The sequence below is a fragment of the Mobula hypostoma genome, chromosome 12 (genome assembly GCF_963921235.1).
Source record: "Mobula hypostoma chromosome 12, sMobHyp1.1, whole genome shotgun sequence".
NCBI classification, from domain to species: Eukaryota; Metazoa; Chordata; class Chondrichthyes; order Myliobatiformes; family Myliobatidae; genus Mobula; species Mobula hypostoma.
This window is the reverse complement of record NC_086108.1, coordinates 68,748,937-68,773,915: the sequence shown is the minus strand read 5'-3', so window position 1 is coordinate 68,773,915 and position 24,979 is coordinate 68,748,937. Positions and strand designations below refer to the sequence as shown.

At 40.8% G+C, this 24,979-nt stretch overlaps 1 protein-coding gene across 2 annotated transcripts in view; it reads left to right on the top strand.

Annotated features, from left to right (window-relative positions):
* The window catches only part of faf1 (Fas (TNFRSF6) associated factor 1), a 415,765-nt gene that overhangs the window by 310,073 nt on the left and 80,713 nt on the right, over positions 1 to 24,979 (top strand). For both annotated transcript variants that reach the window (XM_063064333.1, XM_063064334.1), the window contains 2 exons: positions 17,245 to 17,381; positions 17,815 to 17,903. In XM_063064333.1, coding sequence (XP_062920403.1) covers positions 17,245 to 17,381; positions 17,815 to 17,903 — 226 coding nt within the window. The remainder of the gene's footprint in view (positions 1 to 17,244; positions 17,382 to 17,814; positions 17,904 to 24,979) is intronic.

Below are 24,979 nucleotides of genomic sequence, written 5' to 3'. Positions count from 1 at the left end.
AAGTCTCAAGGTCCTGATGGACTTTCTCCTGAGGTTTTAAAGGATATAGCTTGTAAGAAAGTTGATGCATTGGTTTTAATTTTCTAAATTTCCTGAGATTTAGGGAAATAATGTTTTTCAAATATTATTTGAAATAGACCATTCTCATAAACCTATAGGCTAGTTAGCTTAATATTTGTCATAGGGAAAGTTTGGATGCAAATACTAAAATCTTTGTATCAGAGCTCAAATTCAACTTGGTTTTTTGAATGGAAAATCTTGTTTGACCTGATTATATGAATTCTTTGAAGTATCGTGTGCTGTTGAACCAGTAAGCATACTATGATTTCTGTAAGACATTTCTTAATATGTAAAACTATGTAGTTTTTGATGTAACATTGGCTTGATAAGAGTTTGACTAGTTACATGGAAACAATTGTTTCTTTTCTGATTGAAAATCAAGAAGGAGCAGTGTGCCCCAGGGACCGGTACCCTTTTACAACTTTTGTAAATGGCCTGGAGGAAGGCATCAATGGTAAAATTCCTAAATTTGCTGAAGACATGACAATTAATAGAAAAGTTTATTATGAAGAGTAAGTGAGGAGTCTAGTCATGAACAACCTCTCAAAGCATTTCATCACTGTAGATGTGAGTGCTCCTGGGTGATAGTCATTAAGGCAGCTCACATTATTCTTCTTAGGCACTGATATAATTGTTGCCTGTTTGAAGCAGGTGGGATCTTGCGCCCGTTGCAGTGAGAGGTTGAAAATGTCCTTGAATACTCCCGCCAGTTGGTTGGCACAAGTTTTCAGAGCCTTACCAAGTACTCCGTCAGGGCCTTCCGCCTTACGAGGGTTCACCCTCATTAAAGACAGCATAACATTGGCCTCCGAAACAGAGATCACAGGGTCACTGGACGCAGCAGGGATCTTCACAGCTAAACTTATATTCTCCCTTTCATAGCAGGCATAGAAGGTATTGAGTTCATCTGGTAGTGAAGCATTGCTGCCATCCATGTTATTGGTTTTGCTTTGTAGGAAGTAATGTCTTGCAAACCCTGCCAGAGTTGTCGTACATCCGATGTCATCTCCAACCTCATTCGAAATTGTCTCTTCACCCTTGAAATAGCCCTCTTCAAGTCATACTAGGTTTTCCGGTACAGACCTGGATTATCAGCCCTGAATGCCACAGATCTAGCCTTCAGCAGACAACGTACCTCTTGGTTCATCCATGGCTTTTGGTTTGGGAATATACAGCAGGTCTTTGTAGGCACACATTTAGGCAGTCACAGTCTGGGTTCAAAAAGTACGTAAACCTCTAGAGTAATGCCTTATACAAAAGCTATTTGGAGTCAGGTATTCCAGTCAATGAGATGAGAATGGAGCTGTGGATAGTAGAGGTGTCCTGGCCCATAAAAAATGACACAGAAACTCAGGTTACTGACGGAGCCTACTCTTTTCAAGAAAGATCTGTTTATGTGCACCATGCCTCGATCAAAACATTTTTCAAGGGACCTTAGAAGAATTATAGAGATGGGTGAAGCTGGAAAAGGCTACAAAAGCATTTCTAAACACCTGAGTGTTCATCAGTCCACAATAAGAGAAGTTGTCTACAAATGGAAAAAAAGCTTACTACTGTTGCTACTCTTCCGAGGATTTGGCATCCTGCAAAGATCAAATCAGGAGCACAATGTGTGAAACACTCCGGTTTCCTTGGCTGCATAAGTCTCAGGAAGACTACCTCCAGCCCCGCCAAACTAGAGACTGGGGCGGACTTGATTCCACCCCAAACCTCGGTTTGTGCGGATGCTTTGTCATTTGCTACCCTGTTACAAATTGATGTCACGAAATAACAGACAGTGCATTGTATACAATTAAAGGAATTATATTTATGAATCGTAACTGAAGGGTTTGTAATGAATAACAAAAGGAAAAGGGCCCATTCTAACCAAACAGTCAAATGCACAAGTTGGAACCCATCTTGAACTTCTCTGTCACTTGCTGGGTCCTTGGTCAACGTGAAAGCACGCACTACCTTCTGACCGTCACTCACAATCCATCTCAAACGAATAGGTCTCCCACCGGATCGTATGCTACAACTGGTTCTCCCCGGTGTCTTCTCTCTTCATCTCCTCGCGAACAAAAGCCCAAGACCAACATTATTGTCCTCACCGAGAAAAGTGTCCGGCTAATTGGATGGCACACATTCCACATCATCCATTATCTTCAACAATAACCCAAACAGGTTGTAAACAGAACAAACCGCTCGTACAGAGCTGCTAAATGAAATACCTACAGCATAATAGTAAAGATGTGAACCAGGGCATTACACGTGCAATATTGAAGGAGGTGTAAAGGAACCCAAGAGTAACAGCAAAAGACCTGCACAAGTCTCTAGAACTTGCTAAAGTCTCTGTTCATTTGTCTGTTATAAGAAAACCATTGAACAACAATGGTGTTCATGGAAGGATGCCACTGAAGAAACTACTGCTCTCCAAAAAAAATTGCTGCACCTCTCCACTTTGCAAAATATCACCTGAATGTTCCACAATGCTTCTGGAACAACGTTCTATGGACAGGTGAGGCAAAAGTTGAATTATTTGGCAGAAATACATAGCGCTGTAATTGGAGGGAAAAGGGCACTGCACAGCAACACCAAAACCTCATCCCAACTGAAGCATGGTGGAAGGAGCATTATGGTTTGGTGCTGCTTTGCTGCCTCTGGGCCTAAACAGCTTGTAAGCATTGAGGGAACAATTAATTCAAAATTGTATCAAGACATTTTACAGGAGAATGTCATGGTAGCAGAACATCACTTGAAGCTTATTAGAAGTTGGATGATGCAACAAGACAATGATCTGAAACACAACAGTTAATCAACAAGAAAATGCTTTAAAAAAAGGAAAATTATGTTTTGGAATGGCCAAGTCAGAGTCCAGGCATTAACCAAGTTGTGATGCTGTGGCATGACCTGAAGAGGGCTGTTGTTGCAAGGTATCCTAGAAATATTGATGAACTGAAACTTCCGTATGGAGGAATGGTGTAAAATTCCTCCTTGCCATTGTGCAAGTTTGATCAGCAGCTACAGGAAACATTCAGTGGTGACTTTTGCTGGTAAAGGAGGTTCTACCAGTTATTAAGTACAAGGGTTCACATACTTTTTCCAGCCTGTACTGTGAATGATTAAACAATGTGTTCAATAAAGACATGAAAAGTACAAATATTTTGTGTTATTAGTGTAGGCAGATTGCGTATGTCTATTATTGTGACTTAGGTGAAGATGAGACCACATTTTCTGAGTAATTAATGCAAAGGAAACAGGTATTTGTAAAAGGTTCACAAACTTTTACTTGCAACTGTATTAGGCAAGAAATGGGGAGCATAATTTGGGAACAAGTATACTCGGAAATGCGTAATGGCAATGTGGAAGTTGTTCACGGAGAACTTGTATGGCATTCAGGATAGGGTTGTCCCTTTGAGGCAGGGAAAGGATGGAAGGGCGAAAGAACCATGGTTGACAAAAGATGTAGAACATCTTGTTAAGAGGAAGAAGGAGAGTACTTAAGGTTGAGGAGGCAAGGATAACACAGTGCTCTTGAGAGTTATAAGGCAGTCTGGAAGGAATAGAAGAATAGAATTATGAGAGCTAGAAGGAGGCATAAGAGGCCTTGGTGAGTAGGATTAAGGAAAACCCAAGGGATTTTACACAAGCGAAGAATAGGAAGATAACTAAAGTGAGGGTAGGACTGATCAGGAATAGAAGAGGAAACATGGGCCTGGAGTTGGAAGAGGTAGGGTAGGTCCTTAATGAATATTTTGCTTCAGTGTTCACCAGTGAGAAAGACCTTGACATTTGTGAGGACAGTGTAAAATAGGCTGATATGCTAAAATGTGTCAAGTGCTGGAACTTTTGAAACACAGAAGGATGGACGTCTCCTTGGCAGAATGGAATATAGCTTAGGTTACTCAGGGAAGTGAATGAAGAGATAGCAACATCATTGTTGATGATCTTTGCATCCTCATCAGCCACAGAAATAGTACTAGATGATTAGGGTTGCAAAGTTTATTCAATTGTTCAAAAAAAGGACGAGGAATACCCTAGGAATTATAGGCTGGTGAGTCTTACTTCAGTATTGGGCAAATTATTGGAGAAGATTCTTAAAGACAAGATTTATTACCATTTGGAGAAGCATAGTCTGATTAGCAGTAGTCAGCATAGCCTTATGAGGGACATGTCATGCCTTATGAGGCTGATTGAATTCTTTGTGGATGTTACAAAGCACAATGATGAAGGTAGAGCTGTAGATGGATTTTAGTCAGGCATTTGACAAGGTTCTCCATGGTGGACTCATTCAGAAATTCAGGAGGCATGGGATCCAGAGAAACTTGTGAATCCAAAATTGGCTTACCAGTGGAAGGCTGTTGTGGATGGAGCATATTCTGCCTGGAGGTCGGTGACCAGTGGTGTTCCACAGGGATCTGTATAGCAGGTTGTCATGGGTTACAACAGGATATTGACAGGATGCAGAGCTGGGCTGAGAAGTGGCAGATGAAGTTTGAAGTGATTCACTTTGGAAGATTGAATTTGAAGACAGAGTACAAGGATATAGCAAGATTCTTAGTGTGGAGAAGCGGCGAGATCTTGGTGTCTTGAAGCTGTCGTGCAAGTTGATATGATGTTTCGGACAACCTATGGTGTGTTGGCTTTCAGTAAGCAGGAGATTGAGTTCAGAATCCATGAGCTTTTGTTGCAGCTCTATAAGATTCTATTGAGACTACACTTGGAGTACAAGGGGTGATTGATAAGTTTGTGGCCTAAGGTAGAAGGAGTCAATTTTAGAAAACTTAGCACATTTATTTTTCAATATGGTCCCCTCCTACATGTACACGCTTAGTCCAGCGGTCGTGGAGCATACGGATCCCTTCTTTGTAGAAGTGGTCCACAGTAGGGGTGATTGATAAGTTTGTGGCCTACGGTAGAAGGAGATGAGTTATTAACTTCAAACTTTCAGCATTATCACTTAAAGAGTTGAACTGCACGTGCATGTAACGAGAGCGTCTTGGACCTCCAGGTGATCCACAGCAGGGGTGATTGATAAGTTCATGGCCTATGGTAGACGGAGATGAGTTGTACAGCTCTCATTACATGCACGTGCAGCTCAACTTTTTGAGTGAAAATGCAGAAAGTTTGAAGTTAATAACTCATCTCCTTCTGCCTTAGGCCACGAACTTATCAATCACCCCTGCTGTGGACCACTCCTGGAGGTCCAAGACACCAACTTCTACAAAGGAGGGATCCGTATGCTCCATGACATCTGGACTAAGTGTGTAAATGTAGGAAAAATAAATGTGCTAGGTTTTCTAAAATTGGCTCCTTTTACCTTAGGCCACGATCTTATCAATCACCCCTTGTATTCGGTTCTGGTTGCCGCATAGGAAGGCTGTGAAAGCTTTAGAGAGGATGCAGAGTAGTTTAACCAGGATGCTGCCTGGAGTAGAGAGCACGTCTTATGAGGGTATATTGAGTGGACTAGAGCTTTTCTCTTTGGAGTGAAGGAGGATGAGAAGTGTACAAAATAAGATACATACATTGAGTGGATAGCCAGAGACTTTTCTCCGGAGTGGAAATAGCTAATAATAGAGGGTCGGAGATAACATCTTTGCACAGAGAGTGCTTTGTGCATGGATTGCCCTGCCAGGGATGGTGGTATGAGCAAATGCACTATGGGCATTTGGGCATATGGGAGTTATAGAAACATAGAAACATAGAAAATAGGTGCAGGAGTAGGCCATTCGGCCCTTCGAGCCTGCACCGCCATTTATTATGATCATGGCTGATCATCCAACTCAGAACCCAGCCTTCCCTCCATACCCCCTGACCCCTGTAGCCACAAGGGCCATATCTAACTTCCTTTTAAACATAGCTAATGAACTGGCCTCAACAGTTTGCTGTGGCAGAGAATTCCACAGATTCACCACTCTCTGTGTGAAGAAGTTTTTCCTAACCTCGGTCCTAAAAGGCTTCCCCTCTATCCTCAAACTGTGACCCCTCGTTCTAGACCTCCCCAACATCGGGAACAATCTTCCTGCATCTAGCCTGTCCAATCCCTTTAGGATCTTATACGTTTCAATCAGATCCCCCCTCAATCTTCTAAATTCCAACGAGTACAAGCCCAGTTCATCCAGTCTTTCTTCATATGAAAGACCTGCCATCCCAGGAATCAATCTGGTGAACCTTCTTTGTACTCCCTCTATGGCAAAGATGTCTTTCCTCAGATTAGGGGACCAAAACTGCACACAATACTCCAGGTGTGGTCTCACCAAGGCCTTGTACAACTGCAGTAGTACCTCCCTGCTCCTGTACTCGAATCCTCTCGCTATAAATGCCAGCATACCGTTCGCCTTTTTCACCGCCTGCTGTACCTGCATGCCCACTTTCAATGACTGGTGTATAATGACACCCAGGTCTCGTTGCACCTCCCCTTTTCCTAATCGGCCACCATTCAGATAATAATCTGTTTTCCTATTTTTGCCACCAAAGTGGATAACTTCACATTTATCCACATTAAATTGCATCTGCCATGAGTTTGCCCACTCACCCAACCTATCCAAGTCACCCTGCATCCTCTTAGCATCCTCCTCACTGCTAACACTGCCACCCAGCTTCGTGTCATCCGCAAACTTGGAGATGCTGCATTTAATTCCCTCATCCAAGTCATTAATATATATTGTAAACAACTGGGGTCCCAGCACTGAGCCTTGCGGTACCCCACTAGTCACCGCCTGCCATTCTGAAAAGGTCCCGTTTATTCCCACTCTTTGCTTCCTGTCTGCTAACCAATTCTCCACCCACACCAATACCTTACCCCCAATACCGTGTGCTTTAAGTTTGCACACTAATCTCCTATGTGGGACCTTGTCAAAAGCCTTTTGAAAATCCAAATATACCACATCCACTGGTTCTCCCCTATCCACTCTACTAGTTACATCCTCAAAAAATTCTATGAGATTCGTCAGACATGATTTTCCTTTCACAAATCCATGCTGACTTTGTCCGATCATTTCACCGCTTTCCAAATGTGCTGTTATCACATCCTTGATAACTGACTCCAGCAGTTTCCCCACCACCGACGTTAGGCTAACCGGCCTATAATTCCCCGGTTTCTCTCTCCCTCCTTTTTTAAAAAGTGGGGTTACATTAGCCACCCTCCAATCCTCAGGAACTAGTCCAGAATCTAACGAGTTTTGAAAAATTATCACTAATGCATCCACTATTTCTTGGGCCACTTCCTTAAGCACTCACCTTCCTTGATTTATTCTTTTGCCAAACTGGGATGAACAATTGTTGTAGTTCATCCATGCAACCTTTAAATGCCTGCCATTGCATATCCACCGTCAATCCTTGAAGTGTCATTTGCCAGTCTATCTTAGCTAATTCATGTCTCATACCTTCAAAGTTACCCCTCTTTAAGTTCAGAACCTTTGTTTCTGAATTAACTACGTCACTCTCCATGTTAATGAAGAATTCCACCATATTATGGTCACTCTTACCCAAGGGGCCTCTCACGACAAGATCGCTAATTAACCCTTCCTCATTGCTCAAAACCCAGTCCAGAATAGCCTGCTCTCTAGTCGGTTCCTCGACATGTTGGTTCAAAAAACCATCCCGCATACATTCCAAGAAATCCTCTTCCTCAGCACCTTTACCAATTTGGTTCACCCAGTCTACATGTCTGTTCCTTTATTGCACACATTTCTAATTTCCTGTTTAATACCATCTCCGACCTCACTACTACTGTTAGGTGGCCTGTACACAACTCCCACCAGCGTCTTCTGCCCCTTAGTGTTACGCAGCTCTACCCATATCGATTCCACATCTTCCCGGCTTATGTCCTTCCTTTCTATTGCGTTAATCTCTTTTTTAACCAGCAACGCCACCCCACCTCCCCTTCCTTCGTGTCTATCCCTCCTGAATATTGAATATCCCTGAACGTTGAGCTCCCATCCCTGGTCACCCTGGAGCCATGTCTCTGTGATCCCAACTATATCATAATCATTAATAACAATCTGCACTTTCAATTCATCCACCTTATTACGAATGCTCCTTGCATTGACACATAAAGCCTTCAGGCACTCTTTTACAACTCTGTAGGAGGAAAGAGCTAGATTGATCTTCTCATAGGTTAAAAGGTTGGCAGAACATTGTGGGCTGAAGGGCCTGTACTGTGCTGTAATGTTCTGTGCTTTATGTAAAATAATTGGAAACACATCTCACTACCAAGTTAGTATGGAGGTATGGAGCATATGGTGAATAAGTCTGAGCAACTGGCTGTCCAATAAAGGACAACTTTGTCCAACTTTTTCCATGTTCTCCCATTCTTGCATAGTCATAATGTTACAATTTGATTTCTGCCTAGGTATTGAGGTTTTATATTATATGATAAGCAAATTGAACACTTTACTACTTTAATCATGTTCTAGACATCTTTCGGAAAGAAGTTGAGCAGCGAATCAGATCCTTAGAAGGAAGTGACATACATAGGATCAAAAGATGTACAGTGCCTTGAAAAAGTGTATTCAGTCCCCACATGTGTAGTGTGGAGAGTGTATTGACTGGCGGCATCACAGCCTGGTATGGAAAAACCAATGCCTTTGAATGGAAAATCTTACAAAAGCAAATGGATTTGACCCAGTATACCACGGGTAAAGCCCTTCCAACCATTCAGCACATCTACCTGAAGCACTCTTGTAGGAAAGCAGCATCCATCATCAGAGATCCCCACCACCTAGGCCATGCTCTTTTCTCATTTCTGCCATCAGGTAGAGGGTACAAAAGCCTCGGGGTTCACACCAGCAGGTTCCAGAACAGGTCCTATCCCACAAACGTCAGGCTCTTGAACAAAGGGGATAACTACACTCACTTGCCCATCCATTGAGATGTTCCCACAGCCAATGATGTCACTTTAAGGACTCTTTATCACTTTATCTCTTATTCTCATTATTGCAGTTTATTCATATACTGTATTTGCATTTGCACAGTTTGTTGTCTTCTGCACTCCGGTTGATCTTTCATTGATCCTGTTATAGTTATTACTCTATGGTTTTGCTGAGTAGGCCCGCAGAAAAATGAATCACAGGTTTGTATATTGTGACATACATGTGCTTTGATAATGAAATTTACTTTGTATAGCTATTTTCACATTTTTCTGTCTCATTTTCTAACTTTAAAATATATTGAAATAGGACTTTTGAAATCTACAAAGCATTATGCATCATGTGAAATCAAAAGAAAAATTCCAAATCCTGTCAATAATTTACTAAAAATTAAAAACCAAAATTGAGGCTATACAAGTATTCATCTCCTTTGTAATTACAATGCTAACTTTTCACTGGTGCAGTATATTGTGTTACCTTACCAACTCCGCCAGTTTGTTGATGTACAAAATTGGAGGATTACCTGCTTTCAATGAATTCATAAGGATAAATACTCTCCCTCTGTAAGGTAGATTTTCAACCGACCAAATCAAAATGAAGACAAAAGAGCATTCAAGGCAAGTCAGAGAATTGATAATATAGAAGCACAAACTGGGGAAGGGTACAAGACAATCTCAAAGGCGCTGAGCATACCTAGGTGGTCAGTGCAGTCCAACGTGGAAAAAGTGGAAAACAAATATGAACCACAGCCACACTGTAGCTCAGGCCACCCCTCTAAACGTAGTCATCAGAGAAGGATGGCACTTGTAAGAGAGGCGACAGTGATGCCAACAGTCACTCTGAATGAGCTGCAGAAGTCAGTGCTTGCAACTGGAGGTGAAGGTCATGATTTCACAATCTCTAAGGCCTTGTACAAAAAAGGGTATTTATGGAAGAGTGGAAAAAGAAGAAGCCCTGGCTTAAAGAAAGCCATATCCTTGTCCATAAAGACTTAGCAAAGTGTCACTTAGAAGATGCATAAAGATGTGGAATAATGTCTTGTGTAAGATGAGACTGAAGTGGAACTTTTTAGCCTCAACACTAAGTAGTACGAGTGGCATATATCTAATACTGTTCATCAGCCAGGTAACACCATCCCTAATGTAAAGTATGGTGGAGGTAGCACAATACTATGGGGATGCTTTTCAGCAGCAGGGAATGGAAATCGGGTCAGAATTGATGGCAAGATGAAGATGAAATACAGAGAGATCCTGGATAAAAATCTGCTAGCCTCTGCCAGAAGGCTTAAACTGGGAAGAAAGTTTATCTTTCAGCAGGACAACAACCCAAAGCACCTTGTCAGAGCAACCATGGAGTGGCTTCAAATTAAGTAATGAATGTCATTGAGTGGCCCAGTCAGAGTCTTGACCTTAGCCCAAGCAAATATCTCTGGCTCTGCCTGAAGATTGCTGTCTACCACTGCTCTCCAACTAACCTGGCACAGCTTGAGCAATTTTGCTAGGAGGAATGGTCAAATCTTGCTCCATCACATGGTGTAAAGCCAATAGAGACTTATCTAGAAAGACTACTGGCTGTCATAGCTGCGAGAGTTGGTTCAACTAAGTACTGAGCAAAGAGGTATGAATATTTTTCAACTGCTGACATTTCAGTTTTTTTAATTTTTAGTTTTTCATGCTTTACAATTTTCCCTGGATATTTTGCCTTACTGTGAAAAAAGGGGCATATGATTCACAAATAAAAATTCTCAGTTAATTTGATCAAAATTCCTGGTTGTAACACTCACTTATGTGATCAAAGGATTAGGAGCTGAATGCTTTCACAAGGCACTGTAGAATCCTTGTGGGTAGAGTTAAGAAACTGCAAGGGTAAAAAGACTCTGATGGGAGTTATATACAGGTCTCTGAACAGTACACAGGATCTGGGGTACAAATTACAATGGGAGATAGAAAAGGCACATAATGTTACAATGTTACAATGGTCGTGAGGGATTTCATTATGCAGGTAGATAGGGGAAATCATGTTGATGCTGAATCCCTAGAGAAGGAGTTAGCAGAATGCCTACAAGAAGTCTTTTCAGAGCAGCTTATGGTCGAACCCACCAAGAAAGGGCAGTTCTATATTGGGTATTATGTAATAAACAAAATTTGATTAAGGGTCTTAAGGTAGTGATCATAATATGATAAAATCCACCCTGCAGTTTGAGAGGGAGATGCTAAAATAGAATGAATCAGTATTTGAGTAAAGCAAACTACTGAGGCATGAAGGAAGAGTTGGTTGGAAGGGGGACACTAGTAGGGATGACAATAGAGCAGCAATGGCTCAGTTTTTGGAAGTAATTTAGAAAATGCAGGATTGGTTCATCCCAAAGGAGAAGAAGAGCCTTTCTCAAGGGTGGATGAGGCAACCATAGCTGACAAGGGAAATCAAAGACAGTATAAAAGCAAAAGAGAGGGCATACAACATAGCAATAATTATTAGTTAGAAGCTAGAGGATTGGGAAGCTTTTAAAAACAGAAGGTAACAAAAAAAGCAATGAGAGAAAAGATGCAACATGAAGGTGAGTGAGCCAATAATATAAAAGAGGATACCAAATTTTTTTCAGATATATAAAGAGTAACAGAAAGGCAAGAGTTGAATGTTGATTTGCTAGAAAATGACAATGGAGAGATAATAATAGAGCACAAAAAAGGTGACCAAACCAATTAAGACAGCAGTAGCATGCCTTAAATTTGAAAGTCAAGGGACAGAATTAAATGTATTCTATTACAAGGCTATTGCTCAGAAGAACATGCTTGGGAAGCCAAGAGGTCTGAAGATAGATAAGCTACCAGCACCAAATAGACTAAACTCCTGGTTTCTGAAAGAGGTAGCCAAAGAGATTATGCAGGCATTAGAAGTGATCTTTCAAACATCAAGAGATTCTGGGGTAGTTCAAGAGGACTGGAAATTTTCAGATGTCACTCCACTCTTTAGAATGGAATAACATTTGTAATTTGGAAGCTAAAGGAAGAAAAGTATAGGACAGTTAGCCTGACTTCAGTGTTTGGCAAGATCTTAGTCCATTATTATGGACAGATTAAGAGAATGGGCAAAGAAGTGGCAGATGAAATACAATGTATGGAATTGTTTGGTCATGCACTTTGATAGAAGGATAAAGTCATAGATTATTTTCTAAACGGGAGAAAATCAGAATCAGAAGTGCAAAGTGACGGGAGTCATTCCAGGCTGAGTCATTAGTAAGAAAAACAAATGCAATATTAGCATTCATTTCAAGAGGACTAGAATATAAAAGCAAGGAAATAATGGTGAGGCTGTGTAAGGCATTGGTTAGAACACATTGGAATATCATGACCAGTTTTGGGCTGCATATCTTAGAAAGGATGTACTATAATTGGAGGAACTCCCGAGGAGGTTCATGAGAATGATCCTGGAAATGAAATGTTAATCTTTGAGGAGCTTTTAATTGCTCTGAGTCTCTTCTCGTTGGAGTTTAGAAGAATGAGGGAAGATGTCTTTGAAACCTACTGAATATTGAAAGGTAGGGATGCAGAGAGGATGTTTCTAATGGAGCAATAGTGCAACTACCTAGAACCTGAGAGCACCGCCTCAGAGTAGAAGGACATACCTTTCGAACAGAAATGAAGAGGAATTTCTTCAGCTACTGGGTAGTGAATCTGTGGAAATGCTTGCCACAGATGGCTGTAGAGGCCTAAGCACTGGATATATTTAAAATGGAGCTTGATAGGTTCTTGATTAGTAAGGGTGTGAGAGATTATGGGGAGAAAGCAGAAGAATGGAGTTGAGAGGGAAAATAAATCATCCATGATCGAATGGTGGAGCAAACTCGAGTGACAAATGGCGTAGCTCTGCTCCTATATCTTATGGTTAAGTTTTAAATTGGAATTCTTGGGAAGAAAGAAACATCTGTTTACATTTGTTCCGTTGTGGACTTTATACATTGAGATGTGAAATCTGCTCATACCAACAGATATTTATAGTATAATTTTAATACCTTTTTAAACCCGTCAATGTGTGGGACACTTGATTTGGGTGAGAGTGAGAGAGCTAAACAAAACCTGGTTATTCCCAGCATCAGTTTTTTTTTTTAGGTATTTTTAAAGCCTGTGGCACAAGCAATTCTGCAGAATGTTCATTCCAAAGGTTTGTCTTTTGGAGTCCATATTTGCTATCAGGTCAAACTGCAAAATTATATCAATTTGATAGTTTTCTGTTTTGGAAAATTGCATTTGTAAAGTAGCATTATATAAGAGGTTATTTAATTCTATATTTTATAATCAAACAAAAGTAAGAAACATTTCTAGTTTAAAATACAGTTTTCAAACCTACAATTATGACTTTTAATATTCTAATTTGGATTATTTCTTCATCCAAAGTAATTAAAATTACCGTTACAGTATGATAACAGTTTTGAATATCTTTCTGAATGTTTTGCAATCACCAAGGTAAATGGATGGTTAAAGAGAATGATAGGATGATTAAAATTAATTACTATTTGGTTTTGAAAATACAGTGTGATAAATTTTCATGGGACTGAGCATGAGGAAATTAAATATGGTTCATGAAGGCAGTCTTCTACATCTGTTTTTGCTTTTTATGCTCAGGTGATCATTTGTGTTCAGACTCTGTTAGGAAATATACCGCAAAATATTCAAAAATGTATAATGCCTTTAAAAATAAAGGGATTCAGCTGTTGTGATTTAGTTAGTGTATGTCTTAAGAACCATTAGCTTTGCATAGAAGAATTTTTACATAAAATTATATAAAATAGATGTGATGTTTTCTTCTCATTGTTTTGCTATTAACATGGGAAATTGATTTTTACATGTTGTTTGTATTTATTTTGATAAAACAAAGTGGAAGAGATCACTCCCAGCATTGAATGTTTGTTCATTCAGATGGAAATGATTCATTTCCAATTTTTTAAATTTGAGGATCATTTCTCTCCTATATAATTTTTTGTTTTAATTATTTCATATGAATATTGAACTGAACAGCAACAAAGTACAAATCTTGCCTAACATGGAGAAGTGAGTTGAGCACTGATTCGTCCTTTGCCCTCAGCCTGAACACCTTAATCTTTTAAATCTGGTTTATCACTTAAATCGGATAAACATTGGTTCATTTTTCAATCTCGGGTTAGGCCCCGACACTTCAATCCAGCCTTAAAGCCGCTCCAGCAATGGCTGGCATAGCGATGAAAGTACCTGCACTCCCACGAGTTCTGTTTGCCGAATCATCCAGGAGACTGCAAAAACATCAGATACTTTAGACAGTTCAAAAGCACACTTCCAAAAGGAAAATTACAGCCTGTGGATTGCAGTTATCATAGTCCAGAAAAAGTATATATAGTAGAATGCTAGATGAAGAAATGGCAAATGGAGTTTAATCCAGACAAGTGTGAAATCTTGCACTTTGGGAGGTCAAGTGGAAGAGCAACATGCAAAATAAATGATAGGGCCTTTAAGAATATTGATGTGCAGAAATTTATTGTGTTCAAGTTCATGACTCCTTGAAAGTAGCAACACAATTCGGTAGGTTTCCTAAGAGAGTATAATGACTGCTTGTCTCCAATGGTCAGGGTGTTGAGTGTAAAGCTTAGGAAGGCATATTGCAACTTGAAGTATTGTGTGCAGTTCTAGTTGCTGCATTAAAAGAAGAATGCAGAGGTGTTGAAGAGAGTACAGAAGAGATCCACTAGGAGGTTTCCCTGGATTAGAGAGTATTAGTTCAAAGGAGAGGTTAAAGCTAATCCTGGAGCATCAGAGGCTGAGAGGTGACCTGATAGACGTACAGTATGTAAAATAATGTGAAGAAATGGTAGGGTGGATGGTTAAAGTCTCCTTTTCCAGGGTGGAAATGTCAAATGCTAGAGGGCATAGATTTAAGGGAGAAAGTTTTAAAGGAGATTTGCAATTTCTTTCTGCACAGGGAGTGCTGTTTACCTGGAACATGCTGCCAAGAGAGGTAGTGGAAGCAGACATAACTGCAACATTTAGGAGACAGGTGCATGAACAGGCAGTGAATGCGGGGATATAGATGATGGCAGATGGGATTAGTTTAAATTGGCATCATGGTGGGCACAGACATTGTGGGTCAAAGCGCTTGTTCCTGTGCTATCCTGGTTCCATGTTTTAGATGAACATCTTTTTAAATTTCACTCAGTAATTTTACGAAACTCAGTGTTGTTGTCATAGTTATAGAACACTGCAGCACAGAAAGAGTTCCTTTGACCTAGCTCATCCATGCCAAACCATTAATCAGCCTAGTCCCATTGACCTGCACCTGGACCACAGCCCTCCATACCCCTCCCATCCATGTACCTATCGAAATGTCTCTTAAATGTTGAAATTGACCCCACAATCACCTCTTGTGCTGGCAGCTTGATCCTCTGAGTGAAAAAGTTCCCCTTCACGTTCCCTTTAAGCATTTTACCTATCATTCTTAATCCATGACCTCTATCTGTAGTCGCACCCACCTCCGTGGAAAAAGCCTGCTTGCATTTGCCCTACCTATACCCCTCATAATTTTATAAACTTCTATCAAATCAACCCTCAATCATCTACGTTAGAGGGAATTAATTCCTAACCTATTCAACCTTTTCTTTTAACTAAAGTCTTCAAGTCCCAACAACATTCTTGTAAACTTTCTCTGTACTCTATCAATCATTTACATATTTCCTGTAGGTAGGTGACTAAAACTGGACACAATACTAAAAATTGGCCCTCATCAACGTCTTATACAATTTCAACATAACATCCCAACTACTGTACTCAGTATATTGATTTATGAAGGCTATTGTGCCAGAAGTTTTCTTTATGACCCTATCTAACTGTGACACCATTTCAAGGAATTATGGATCTATATTCCCAGATCCCTCTGTTCCACCACACTTGTAAGTGCCCTGCTGCTTACCATGTAAGAACTACCATGGCTGGGCTTCCCAAAGTGCAACAGCTCACACTTGTCTACATTAAATTCCATCTGCCATTGTTCAGCCATTTTTCCAGCCGGTCCAGATCCTGCTGCAAGCTTTGATAATCTTCCTCGCTGTCCACTACACCCCCAACCTTGGTATCATCAGCAAATTTGCTGATCCAATTTGCCACATTATCATCCAGACCATTGATATAGATGATGAATAACAAAGGACCAATCCATGCGGTACACCATTAGTCACGGGCCTCCAGTCAGAGAGACAACCATCTACAACCTTTCTGTGCCCTCTTCCGCAAAGCAAATATCTAATCCAAATAACTACTTTGTCTTGAACACCAAGCGACTGAATCTTTTTGACCAGCCTCCCATGCAGGACCTTGTCAAAGACCTCGCTAAGTCCATGTAGATAACATCCTTCTTAACTTTCATTAACTTTCCTGGTTACGACTTCAAAAAAACTCTATAAGATCGGTTAGACACGACTTACCATGCACAAAGCCTTGTTGACTATCCCTAATCAGTCCTTGTTTATCCAAATACTTATGTATCTGATCCTTTAGAATACCTTCCAATAACTTTCCCACTATTGATGTCAGGTTAACCAGTTTATAATTTCCTGGCTTATTCTTAGAGCCTTTTTTAAACAACAAAACAACATTGACTATTCTCTAATCTTCTGGCACCTCACCCATGGCAAAGGATGTTTCAAATATCTCTGCTAGGGCCCTTGCAATGTCTGCACTAGCCTCCTACAGGGTTCAAGGGATGAGCCAAATCCTCATATCTCCACACTAACAATGGCCCCTCGCTTAAACCAAATTCTTTTTTTGGGTCCTGCCAAGTGATCAATTATGTGCAATCCAATGTCTTCTCAGGGACTGTGGTGTGCAAAATTTGTCATCTGCTCCCGCTCACCTCTTTTAAACTCTCCCCCTCTACACAATCCGATGTCTCCTTGGGATTGTGGCAAGCAAAGTGTCCCAACTGTCCCTGCTCACTTCCTTTAAACTTTCTCCCCCTTTATGCAGTCTGGTGTCTCCATAGGATTGTGATGTGCAAAATGTGCCAACTACCCCTGCTCACTTCTTTTAAACTTACCCTATTGTATTTTACTGGTCCACAGTACAACAGGAAAGAAATCAATTGCAACATATGTAAAGTGATGGTAGCGAAGGAATTCTAATTATAGCGTAGAATCTTACAAATTTCATGCCAACTTTGTATGACAAAAAGACTCTTTTCAAAGCCTATTTGGATAAAATAATATTTAGACTAATTGTAATTCATTGCAAAATGAATTTTCAGCCTTTTCATTAGATCAGAGGTCATCTTTGAATGCATTACTTGACCTAACTGCTTTTGCCTCTTCCTACAGGATTTTGAGCATGTGCACAAGGCATTTTGGAAGTGTTGTGGCACAGACAATTCGGACATATAAAACAGATCAATTTCCACTTCTACTTATTATAATGGGAAAAAGATCATCAAATGAAGTTTTGAATGTGATTCAAGGTAATTTCAAGAACAAGACTGATATTTTTGGATACAACTTGCATAAAAGCCATCAGTTTTTAAACATGTTCATTCTTATATGGATCCATGACAACATTTGAATAAGGTGCCTTTTTTGTCAAGTATCTATGTCATTAAATTGCATGTCAAAGTGCTCCATGCTAAGTTTATCTTTTCAAGATTTTCACCATAGTGCCTAATCCCTCCAAATTGTTCTTCCTTTAGTTGTAAGAAGCAAGTCAGTGCAAGTATATGATTTAAAAATGCTATGTTGGTACTCAAAAGGAATCTATTCAGTCTAATCTTGAATTCATACCCTTTTTAACAGTGCCACTTGTTAATGCTTTTCTAATGAAAGCTGGAATTGCTTCCCTCTATCAAACATTCAGTAATCTTAATAACTTAAAGCTCAATTGTGTTCCTTTGTTGCTAGGTAACACAACAGTAGATGATTTAATGATGCGGCTGATGAATGCCACGGAGATCTTTGCAGCTCAACAACAAGAGGATATAAGGGATGAGGTAAAAAAAAAACTGAGAATGTCATATTTTAAACAACAGTTTGTATTTTCGGGACTTTTAATATAGCAAAACATCAAAAGTTGCTTCATAGGAGCATTGACAACAAACTTTATCTGCCCTGGAATAATAGTGCAAGTGGCCAAAGTCTTGTTCAAGTTCGTTCAGTTTACTGTCATTCAGTTGTACACATGTATACCCCAAGTGAAACAACATTGCTCTGGACCAAGGTGCACAACACAGTATAGCTCATACATAGTGCATAAAGTAAAATTACTGCAAATAAATTAACAAATACTCAGGTACATATGCAATACAAATTCAGAAGTAAACAGTATAATACTACTGGCACTTCATATGTGATGAGACCATATGATGAGATTCATACGTGATAGCAGGGAATTCAGTAGTCTTACGAACTGGGAGCCGAAGCTGTTTCCCATTTTACTAGTTGTTTCCCACTTTACTGGTTCTTGGCCCAATGCTATGGTCCTCCTGCACAAAGGTAGGGGGTCAGAGGGATCATTGGCAATGCTAAAGGCCCTGTTTACGCAGCACTCCTGATAAATATCTCTAATGGGTAGAAGAGAGACTCTGATGACCGTCTCAGTAGTCATCATAATCCTTTGTAGGGACTTGTGGTCAGATGCCTTGTATTTCCCATACCAGTTGGTGATGCAGTTAGTCAGGGCACTCTTGATGGTGCTCCTGTAAAAGTTGGTTAAAATAGGAAGGGAGTCTCACTCACTTCAATCTCCTCAGGAAGTGGAGATGCTGTTATGCTTTCTTGATCAAAGAGGTGGTTGTGAGGGACCAGGTGAGATAATCCCCAGAAACTTGGTACTCCTAACTCTCTCTATGGAGGAGCCATGTAAGCGCAGTGAAGAGTGGTCAGACTACACCTTCCTAAAGTCCATAATCATGCTTTGGTCTTATCCACGTTGAGTCTTAAGTTGTGCTCACACTATTCGACCAGCCGCTCGATCTCCTCTCTGTATGCTGTCTCATTGTCCTTGTTGATGAAGACAACCACTGTTGTGTCATCAGCAAATTTGATAATTTGATTCGAACTGGATCTGACTGTGTCGTAATGCATCAGCAACAAACTGAGCATGCATCCCTGGGTAGCAGCAGTGCACAGCGTGATGGAACTAGAAGTGTTTTTGCCAGCATGGACTGACTGTGGTCTTTCCATCAAGAAGCCAGGATACAGTTATAGAGAGGTGTTGAGAAGCAATGAGGGCAGTTTACTCACCAGCTTATAGAACATAGAATTGTACAGCACAGTACAGGCCCTTCGGCCCACAATGTTGTACCGACCCTTAAACCCTGCCTCCCATATAAGCCCCCACCTTAAATTCCTCCATATACCTGTCTAGTAGTTTCTTAAATTTCACTAGTGTATCTGCCTCCACCACTGACTCAGGCAGTGCATTCCAGGCACCAACCACACTCTGAGTAAAAAACCTTGCTCTAATATCCCCATGAACTTCCCACCCCTTATCTTAAAGCCATGTCCTCTTGTATTGAGCAGTGGTGCCCTGGGGAAGAGGCACTGGCTGTCCACTCTATCTATTCCTCTTAGTATCTTGTATATCTCTATCATGTTTCCTCTCATTCTGCTCCTCTCCAAAGAGTAAAGCCCTAGCTCCCTCTGATGATAATGATATCTGATCGTAATGCATACTCTCTAAACCAGGCAGCATCCTGGTAAATCTCCTCTGTACCCTTTCCGATGCTTCCACATCCTTCCTGTAGTGAGGCGACCAGAACTGGACACAGTACTCCAAGTGCGGCCTAACCAGAGTTTTATAGAGCTGCATTATTACCTCGCAACTCTTAAACTCTATCCCTCGACTTATGAAGGCTAACACCCCATAAGCTTTCTTAACTACCCTATCTACCTGTGAGGCAACTTTCAGGGGTCTGTGGACATGTACCCCCAGATCCCTCTGCTCCTCCACACTACCAAATATCCTGCCATTTACCTTGTACTCTGCCTTGGAGTTTGTCCTTCCAAAGTGTACCACCTCACACTTCTCCGGGTTGAACTCCATCTGCCACTTCTCAGCCCACTTCTGCAACCTATCAATGTCTCTCTGCAATCTTTGACAATCCTCTACACTATCCACAACACCACCAACCTTTGTGTCGTCTGCAAACTTGCCAACCCATCCTTCTACCCCCACATCCAGGTCGTTAATAAAAATCACGAAAAGTAGAGGTCCCAGAACCGATCCTTGTGGGACACCCCTAGTCACAATTTTCCAATCCGAATGTACTCCCTCTACCACGACCCTCTGCTTTCTGCAGGCAAGCCAATTCTGAATCCACCTGGCCAAACTTCCCTGGATCCCATGCCTTCTGACTTTCTGAATAAGCCTACCGTGTGGAAGCTTGTCAAATGCCTTACTAAAATCCATGTAGATCACATCCACTGCACTACCCTCATCTATATGGCTGGTCACCTCCTCAAAGAACTCTATCAGGCTTGTTAGACATGATCTGCCCTTCACAAAGCCATGCTGACTGTCCCTGATCAGACCATGATTCTCTAAATGCCCATAGATCCTATCTCTAAGAATCTTTTCCAACAGCTTTCCCACCACAGACATAAGCTCACTGGTCTATAATTACCCGGACTATCCCTACTACCTTTTTTGAACAAGGGGACAACATTTTCCTCCCTCGAATCCTCCAGTACCATTTCCATGGACAACAAGGACATAAAGATCCTAGCCAGAGGCTCAGCAATCTCTTCCCTCGCCTGGAGCTGCCTGGGGAATATTCCATCAGGCCCTGGGGACTTATCCATCCTAATGTATTTTAACAACTGCAATGCCTCCTCTCCCTTAATATCAACATGCTCCAGAACATCAACCTCACTCATATTGTCCTCACCATCCTCAAGTTCCTTCTCTTTGGTGAATACCGAAGAGAAGTATTCATTGAGGACCTCGCTCACTTCCACAGCCTCCAGGCACGTCTTCCCACCTTTATCTCTAATCGGTCCTACCTTCACTCCTGTCATTCTTTTCTTCTTCACATAATTGAAGAATGCCTTGGGGTTTTCCTTTACCCTACTCACCAAGGCCTTCCCATGCCCCCTTCTTGCTCTCCTCAGCCCCTTCTTAAGCTCCTTTCTTGCTACCCTATCGTTGCTTCCTAAACCTCATGAATGCTGCCTTCTTCCACCTGACTAGATATTCCACCTCATTTTTCACCCATGGTTCCTTCACCCTACTATTCTTTATCTTCCTCACTGGGACAAATTTATTCCTAACATCCTGCAAGAGATCCCTAAACATCGACCACATGTCCATAGTACATTTCGCTGCAAAAACATCATCCCAACTCACACCCGCAAGTTCTAGCCTTATAGCCATAGTTCCCTTTAAGCTGTGCGCGCGTGTGTGCGCGCACACGCGTTTTTCAACGAGCGCACAAAGGAAATTAATGTGCGCACAAAAGGTTAGTTTCCTAAAATAATGTAGTAGTTAATAATTATACTTATTGAAAATAATCTTTCAGCTAACTGTTTCTGTTAACTAGTTAGTCAGTTTTTCAAATACCACAATGAACGTCACTAATTTACATCACTTCACCTATCCTGTTCCGGTTTGTAAAGCTGCCTCACGGCAACAGCCATGTTTGGCGGACAGTGTTCATATCGTAAAGTTTACAAAGATCTGTTTCAAATCCTGTAGATAGCTTACTAAGTTTTTATTGGAAAAAATATTGATTCACTATGTCGAATTCAAAAGAAGCGAAGGGCGCGAAGCGCAAAAGAACTGCAAATTTGTTTAAAGTTGAATGGCTTAACAAAATAGTAGAAACTGTTACACCGAAAGCTCATGAGGTCATGAATGTTCAGCTACGAGAAATATTTATGTTTGATTCGGAAACTGGAGTTACCTGTTTGTATTGTGGAGATGCGAAAGTTGCTGGAGAATTTGCTAGTGAAAAGAAGTGGGATGATATTTGGAAACTTGACTTTTTGAAGTGTCATTTGGCAAGTAAATCACATTTGGGCGGTGTACAAAAGCTCAGGCAACAGAACCAGTCATTACCCGTTACAGGAGTGCTACGCATGTTACGGTTGAGTGCAGATGAGCGAGAATGAAAACGATCAAACTCAGAGGAGATCAAAGTTGAGGTACAATAATGGTCAGCTTTTGATTTCTCCACAATTGCAGATTGTGACTTCACATTTAGCGATGAACAAGTTAATGCCTTATGTCTAAAATATTATGATTTTCTAGCTGAAAATATTGTAACAGTTAGACAGTTTAATGATTTCAGATTTTCCGTGCAAGAAAAAATTAAATCCAAACCGACTTCAAACTTTGCTCAAATGGTGGCATTTGTACTTCAAAATGAACAGTTTTGCAACCTTGCACAGTTGATGGACATTGGGGAAACCTTTCTTGTGTCTAGTGCGGACTGTGGACGAGGTTTTAGCCAAACGAATCAACTCAAAAACAAGCTGAGAAACCGTTTAGGTGAATGTCATTTGGGTATGTTAATGAGAATCAAAAGCTATCAATGGGATAAGAGTTCTATTAGTCGAGATAGAGTTTACAAAGAATGGGTAAATGCCAAAGACAGGAGAGAGAAAAAATAACTGAGTGACCTAAATACGATATAATTAAATATCTCCAACCTGATGGCATGAACATTGACTTCTCTAACTTCCATTAATGCCCCTCCTCCCCTTCATACCCCATCCTTTATTTATTTATTTATCTATCTATCTATCTATCTATCTATTTATTTATTTATTTATTTATTATGATTTTTTTTTTTCCTTTCCCCTTTTTTCTCCCTCTGTCCCTCTCACTATAACTCCTTGCCCATCCTCTGGGCTTCCCCCCCCCCTTTCTCCCTGGGCCTCCCGTCCAATGATCCTCTCCCTTCTCCAGCCTCGTATCCCTTTTGCCAATCAACTTTCCAACTCTTCGCTCCATCCCTCCCCCTCCTGTCTTCTGTTATTTCGGATCTCCCCCTCCCCCTCCCACTTTCAAATCTCTTGCTATCTCTTCTTTCCGTTAGTCCTGACGAAGGGTCTCGGCCCGAAACGTCGACTGTACCTCTTCCTATAGATGCTGCCTGGCCTGTTGTGTTCACCAGCATTTTTTGTGTGTGTGACTTAAATATGTATGTTATTTTGTTGTTATTCTGTGCAGTTTTATGTCAACTATTTTGTAAACCTACATAAACTGTCCCATGTGTACATTCAGTGCGCACATATTTTTGTCACAGGAAAAAAAATTACAGAACATAAGATTTTTGCGCACACTGACTACTAAAAATTAGAGGGAACATTGCTTATAGCCTCATAATTTGCCCTTCCTCAACTAAAAATTTTCTTGTCCTCTCTGATTCTATCCTTTTCCATGATAATGCTGAAGGCCAGGGAGCTTCTGAGATATGATCATATTCAATACCGAGTTGAAGACAGTAAGCAGCTTTCTGGCATACAAGGCATATATTTCCAGGTGGGAAAGGATGAAGTGCAGTACAGAGGCTATGGCATCATCAGTGGACTGATTTGAATAATAAGTGAACTGGAAAGGATCCAATGTAGTAGGAAGATGGGATTTAATGTAATTCATAACCATCCACTCAAAGCGCTTCATTATTGTTGAGGTCATTGGGACTGGACGGTAGTCATAAGGCAGATTACTGTCACCTTCTTGGGAACTGGGATGATGGGTGGCTGCCTTGAAGCCTGAGGCAGCATCTGATCTCTCGGCTGTGCTCAGACATTTACCTTCTGATTTGCCCTCACATTGATATGTTTAATAACAGTGATGTCCTCAATGCACTTTTCTATGTACCCTGTTCAGCACAGTCTTGTGGGTCGAAGGGCCTGTATTGTGCTGTAAGTTTGCTATGTTTCTATATTTCTGTCACAGATCTCGCATATTCATCAATGTTAATATGATGGCCATATGTAGCTGCTGCCCTGAACATGTTTGTGTTTTCAAAATAGTCCTGTACTGCTGAGGTTGCTCCTTCTGGCCAGGTCTTTATCTCCCTTTGAATTGGTTTGACATGAATAATCAGTGGTTGGTATGCAGGAATTGGCATAATAGATAAATGGTCAAAGAGTTAGATTTTAAGCAGCTTCTTGAAGGAAATTTAGAAAATTTTCAAGAGGGAATTCTAGAATTTAGAGTCCTGACAGTGGAAGGCATGGCCTACATTGGTGGAGCAGTTAAAATTGGCAATGATCAGGAGGCCACACTTGGAGATACACGGATAGTTATTTTGGAGAGTTGCAAAACTGAAGGTGAGCCGAATGATACACGGGGCATAAGGCCAAGGAGAGATGAAAAATTGAAGGATTATTTGCAGCAAGAAACAGTAGGAGTAATGAGTGAGCAAAGATTGGCTGTAAGTGAGGGCAGTATGGTTTTGGAAAGCATGTTTAAAGAAGCTAGAATGGTGGAACACAGCTAGGACTGTAGAGATATAAAGAAATAGTAAGACGTTTTTTTAAAAAGTCTGGATGAGGATCTTGATAGCAGATAAGCTAAGGCAGGATAGAGCAGAGTGATTTCACAGAAAAGGGGAAAAAGGCAATCTTCATTAAGGCTGTGCTATGTGGCCTGAAGCTCAGAGTTCCAAAAAATCTCAATAGTTCAATAATTCCATTTAATATCAGAGAATGTATACAGTATACAACCTGAAATTCTTGCTCTTTGCAGATGTGCACAAAACAGAAGAAAACCCCAAAGAATGAATGACAGAAAAACGTTAGAATCCCAAAGCCCCCTCCCCCTCACACGCACATCTGCCTTGTGTTTAGACAAGGATGGAGTTGATAGCCAGGGCACGAACTTTGATGGAAAAACCAAAGAAAATAACTGTCCTATTCTAATAATGGAAATTTCCTTTCATCCAGTGCTGCATATTGGTGAAGCAGTCTGACAATTTGGAGGTGGTGGAGGGTTCAAAACCTGGGGATGAGATTGACTTGAGTATTATTTTTGTAATTGGAATATAACAGGGGGTTAATGATAGATCTTTGGGGGTCCCTTTGGTGAGGAAGAGAAACCAATGCAGCTACTAAA